This window comes from Argopecten irradians, chromosome 14 (assembly GCF_041381155.1).
Source record: "Argopecten irradians isolate NY chromosome 14, Ai_NY, whole genome shotgun sequence".
Lineage (NCBI taxonomy): Eukaryota > Metazoa > Mollusca > Bivalvia > Pectinida > Pectinidae > Argopecten > Argopecten irradians.
Window position 1 is genome coordinate 17,683,109 of NC_091147.1, and position 6,000 is coordinate 17,689,108.

Sequence of the window (6,000 nt, forward strand, 5' to 3'; positions counted from 1 at the left end):
TGTGAACAGTATATAAATATATGATATAACCGTATCCAAAGTAGGTGGGTTCCACTGTATATACACCACACATTCATCTTGTCCCACACACACTGGTACTCAGTCCATCCTTCTAGGAGGTTCGTAAAGGAATTAATTGGCGTTTAAACTTAGGCTCGACATTAAAAAACTCATCTTCAAATACAAAATATGCTTTTGTCCCTCAATCTAATGCCTCCCTTTGTATAATACTAATGTAGTTTGCAGGTATACCATATCGCCTTTATATTTATCACATAATCCGCCTGATATCCAGTGAATTTTGCATATGTCACTTGTGTAATATGACCTGGGCGATTTTCATTGGCTGAAAATTCATTGTGACGTCAGACAGAAACAATAAAATGACATCAGAAAAATGACGTGACGTCAGGATAACGAAGACGGCGGGAAAAATGGAGGCCTCTGCTGGATTTTAGGATTACATTGTGACGTGAAATTCTTTGTAGGTATTTGTAGTTATGCGATAAAAAGAATCTTAAATTTGTGTTCCTTTCATATGAGATTTTATGAAACTCGTCTCGAAGTTTTAATTCTTGCTTGCCAAATATCGTTTCATAAAATCTCATATGAAATGAACACTCATACAAGATCCTATATGTAATATATATCGTGTTAATTCTATAACTGACAGATTATCGTCCCAATTGATGGTATATGATATAATAACAAATACAATTAAATTGTTAACGTTAAAAATACTTACCTTTAAAAGAAAGAGATTCAAACCAGGTACCATCACGGCCATTTGAGTGTTTTTGACGTATGAACATTTGTGTCTTCCTCGGTCTGGAGAAAGGAAATAAAGTTACAGATTAAGTTAGAGCAGGAACGTCATACAAAATCATCTTTGACCACAAAATTGACCACAAATACATCTAGCGGAGAGCACAGTGTGTATTCAGATTACTGTTAACGTTAAATGTACAATAGCTCGGTAAATGTTTTGACATCTATGTTTTTTCCGCAATCTTTTGAAAAGCTTAAGGTTTTATGAGTATAGTTGTGAAAGTTAATCACATGGAGACAAACGTGTATGATGCCTTATAAACATTTTAATTTTTGTTAAAACAGAATCTATGCAGTCTAAAATTTTTTTTAAAACTGTTATATGCATGTTAAGATGGAAATTTACCTGCATAAATCACTTTACAGTTACAATTAACACTGTTAAAATGTTAAAGTACCAAAACTTAATTTCATGGTCTGACCGTATGTTTCACTGCACTGTAGTTGTAAATATAATGGCTTTTGACAGTAAGGCCAAAAATCATTTTCAGCTTTTATATGTACTTTTTAGTATAGAGATTCTCAAAATATCACCTCTGGTGGTGACGAACAAATGAAATGTTCTTCTTGGCTGGTGAGTTTAAAAATTACGGCGCATGTTATTTTAACACCTTTCCCAGCGTATCAAATCTAACGAAATTTTCATTTTCGTTGACTTACCAATTCCAATTCGATGCCCTCATCCACGGTATGTTTAGCTTTGAGCCAGAATTTGTCGCATTTGATTTTACAGCATATAAGAGGGCCGCTAGGGGATTCGTAAAATACATTAAATGGCTCCAAATGAAACCAAACTGAAAGAAAGAAAATGTATATAATACAAATATTTAAATTGTTTACAAAATCTTAATGTGTATTTTATAAACAAGTGAACATATACTCAGTAAAAGCATTATACTGAGTGAATTGCCCCTTTAAGGGTCACATCTTTTGGGCGTCATAAAATAAGAAATATATGAAGCATATATAAATGCCATATAGATTTTCAAAGTGTCCATTCGATCATATGGAAAGGTGAAATTTTACGTGAATTTTTATGATGCTAAGAGGTGAGAGAGAGTATATAATGTGTGTCATGTGTTACGAGAAATACAGGGAATTCACCTTTTTGTATTGTATGAGTTTTGATGATGGGCAAGTGACCCTAATTTTGTATAAAAACCTGACTTACATTTGTCCTTGTTCTGCGGGTCCAACCAGTCTCCAACGACAGAGGCGTCGGCCCCCACTTTTAAGTATTTCGTTTGGTATTCAGTTTTGATCAAGACTTTTTCAACCTCTACCTCTTTCTTCTCCACTATATCAATAGTTCGTCGTCGTGGTTGTCGTCCTGGCAATACAGGTTTTGTATGTGCCATATTGGTATATTCAGGGCTTTTAATGTTTTCGACGAGGACTGTATCATCTTCTTTTTCGGCTGTCTTCCCATCCTTAGTGTGGTTGATTTGTGTCTGGCACAAATAATACACAATTAAAGACATCTTTTGTAATACTAGCTGTCATGGTGACACTACTGTTGACATGTTTTATTCAAATGTACTCTACATATAAAGAGTGTCAATTTACTTATTTTTGAACTCTAAACAAAACTTTTCCCGTTTGCGATTACATTTCATTTCATTGCGAGTGATTAGACGTCTCTAACAAAAGATAGGATAATTATACAGGTCACGAGATCCCAAAACGATGTGGTCAAGTACAATTTACGGTATATTAGTCCCATCTTCTGGTGCTTTTGACGTCATATTTTGACATGAATTTTGTGACGTAACAATCACCAGAAGGGAGGACTAATCGACTGTAGAATGTTAGGTATTTCTTGAGTTGAGTTTGAATGAAAACTTTTTGAACCTTTACTTCCTCTTTCTTCTCCACTCTATCAATAGTTCGTCGTCCTGGTTTTGCATATGTTATACTGGCTTGTTCAGGCTTTATAAAGAGGACTACTCGCACGTCTATTTCGTCTGTCTTCCCATTCTCAGTTCGTCTGATTGTCTGGTACAAATATAACAATATGACATATTTTCTAATACTAGCGGTCCTTTGGGAACTATTATTGAGATATACTGCTCGATTGTCATGTAAATGGTTATTTGACACAACCAACGAAATCATTACTCGTGACGTTTCACAGTACAATATGTTTACATGTACTGATTATTTAGTCTATACTTCTATATACATACATATATTTACAGATAGCACTGACATGGACTCGATAACCATACTTTCTAGTATTATCATCATCGGTGTATAATGATAGTACAACACGTACGTCGATTCTATCGTTACGGGAATAGTCGCTGGCGTAGCAACGTGGGGTCATGACCCCACTTTTGGTAGAAACATATGAATGACTCGATTCCAATCAGCTGTTCAATCGACTTCGTTGACCATGACGGGAGAGAAAAAATATGGGTATTTTAATAAAAAATGTGCAAATGTTGCGAGAATAAATAATATTCATTTCCGTGAAAACCTGTAAATATACAGTTTTTCACCGGCGAAGCCGGGTTAAATGAAATTACACGGGCTCCATTATCATTATACCCTCATAACCTCAACAATATAAAAATCTATTCCTTAAGTAATCATGTGGAGAGTAAGTATATAGAGTTTGCCTGATGCCCGATCCAAATTGAATGTTTTGATTTAACAACATATTTTTGAAATAAAAAGAGTGTATTCTACTTTTGCTAGGTAATGAATGACAACATCCTCATATATAAACTGCAAACCAAATCATTTTCGTGTACGGTTCAATTTCATTTCTTTCCGCGCGAATTTAAAAATTTAATGGAAATATATATCAATGTAAACGATATTTCTGTGCACCTCACGATCACTGTAAACTCGCGAAAGTAAATCGTACGTATAAGAGGCTGGTTGACTGTATATAGGTCAAAAGTGTGATATCATTTGCGACGTTACTTATAATTATATAAGTATTTGTTTTAACTGTACGTATATTTGCGATAAAATTCTTGGCGTGATTGAAAGCATCGGTTGTTGATCATTGATAATCAATTAAAATCACTTACCAGAGTTTTTGTTAGTCTGCCATTTGGTTCTGCGTCGAAATGGAAATGATTCTGTATGGTTTCCTTTGTAGTGTCGGCCAATAACTCACTGCCCACCTTGAAAAGCTCATCACCATATCTAAAGAAGCAGTTAATAGGTAAAAGAAAAACTATAATTATTACCGGCACTGTCTGATCGTCTAATAATTTCTTATAACTAGTACTTCAGTGGATCTGTGATTTCTATGGTTTAGAATGTATGGAGTAAAGTAGGTTACAAGTTAAATACAGGTCAAAATCTTCCACGTAACAATCAATTATTTTTTTATAGTTCATCCAAGATATGGTACGCCATTTGTTTCTTTAATAAGGTATATATACATGTATTTTCAAAGGCTTAAGAATTATAAATGCAGACATTCCTTATCGTAGAATTTAAAACCAGATTATTGTGAATATATCAACAAGATAATCGAACGTTATTCCCAGATAAAAAAAAATCACTTATTTAATTAGAAAACAACGACCATACGAAGCTAGGACGGGTACAGATGTACTTATTTCCAAACAAAGGTAGTGCACTGGATGTGAAATACATAATTATGTACTTGCATTGTCTTATCGTCTGCTTATAATTTCATTATTACTAGTAGTGAATATGTGACTTCTATTATATAAAAAATATATAATAATATAACTTACAAGTTAGAAAAATGTCCAAATCTTGTACATAATAAAATATATGGTAAGCAATTTATCTATTATATAGCTTAAAATGTTGTATGTAATTTTCTTTTAATGTCTTGATAATTATAAACGACAATTCTTTGTCGTAGAATGTAAAACCAGATAATTGGGAATACTTCAACGCGAGCATAAACCGAACGTGACTCACAGGTAAAAAAACCAGGGATATAATTAGAAAATGACAACCATATTTAGCTATCACGTTATGGGACAATTAGGGTACAAATGTTCTTATTTCCATATCAAAGGCATTGCACTGGCCTATGCAGTATTTATGGGACACCCTGTCTATATATACTTTACCACGAGATTGTATGCAAATGGGTCAGATATTTGAAACGAATAAAAGACCGGAATAGATACTATTCAAGTGGGTTATAGCTAAGTATATACCTGAAGTCTGAAGGATTTGTCATGTGTATACCGTGGATATAAATCTCCCCAGTCTTGCTGAACTTGTTTTGTCTAACCGTCATCATCTTACAATGTCGTTGTTTCTCATCACATATGTAAATATCCATGCTGGTGTCCTTTAAAAATAAGGAAAATGGGTAAGTAAACGGAATTAAATAAATAATTTGTAATTGAATATCTATTTTATACGTTGTTTTGTACTAATACTCATTCTGCTTCGTAAAATCGAAAATCGACATATTTATTAACAATACACCGTTATTTATTATTGCGTTTTGATACCTACTCTTAAAATTGAATTATAAAGCCAAACAAATGTCTGATTAGGTTTTTTTTTATTTCTTTGACTCTAAAATAATGACCGGAACCGGAGTCTGTGATCAAAATCCTGACTTTACTTTTTTTTCGTAGAAAAGTGGGAAAATTTTAGAGTTGGGGGTAAAAAAATTAGGGTCGGTCGGGTAACCCTGAACGGACATATTATTTTTTTCGCCTAATGTTAATATCTAAATAAACAAGTCGAAACAATGCGCGGTCCAGTGTGATACTCGACGGTACACATATGGACAGCATTGGATGTCAAACCTAATTAAGTGAACATAGGATCAATATATCTTATAATAAAGATACCTTATAAGATATATCATATGATGAAAATACATTAGGGTGAATATACCATATCATAAGCTACATTAAGAGAACGATATTTCAATTTCAAAATATTTTTTTGATAATACCAGAATTATAAACATATAATTATTGAATATAGTATAAATCATAAAATGCGTATTATGAAAATTAGGATGAATTTACTTTTTGTTAAGTTACCTTAGAACGAATTAGGACGAAGATATCTTAGAATAAGAATACCTAATAAAAATATACATAGAATGAAATATAAGAATGGATATAGCTTATGATAAGTTAGCTTAGTATATATTATTTTATGCGAACATAGTCTAAAAATATACCCCAGGGTGAAAATATATCA

At 33.0% G+C, this 6,000-nt stretch overlaps 1 protein-coding gene across 1 annotated transcript; it reads right to left on the bottom strand.

Annotated features, from left to right (window-relative positions):
* Nucleotides 1-777: 777 nt before the first annotated feature.
* Nucleotides 778-5,121, bottom strand: LOC138307070 (uncharacterized). The gene is made up of 6 exons (XM_069247699.1): nt 4,989-5,121; nt 3,870-3,987; nt 2,680-2,823; nt 2,000-2,279; nt 1,489-1,622; nt 778-828 (listed from the first exon to the last, which is right to left on the bottom strand). The coding sequence occupies exons 1-6, from the start codon at nt 5,114-5,116 to the stop codon at nt 778-780; spliced, it is 855 nt and encodes a 284-aa protein (XP_069103800.1). The 5' UTR covers nt 5,117-5,121.
* Between the last annotated feature and the right edge of the window lie 879 nt (nt 5,122-6,000).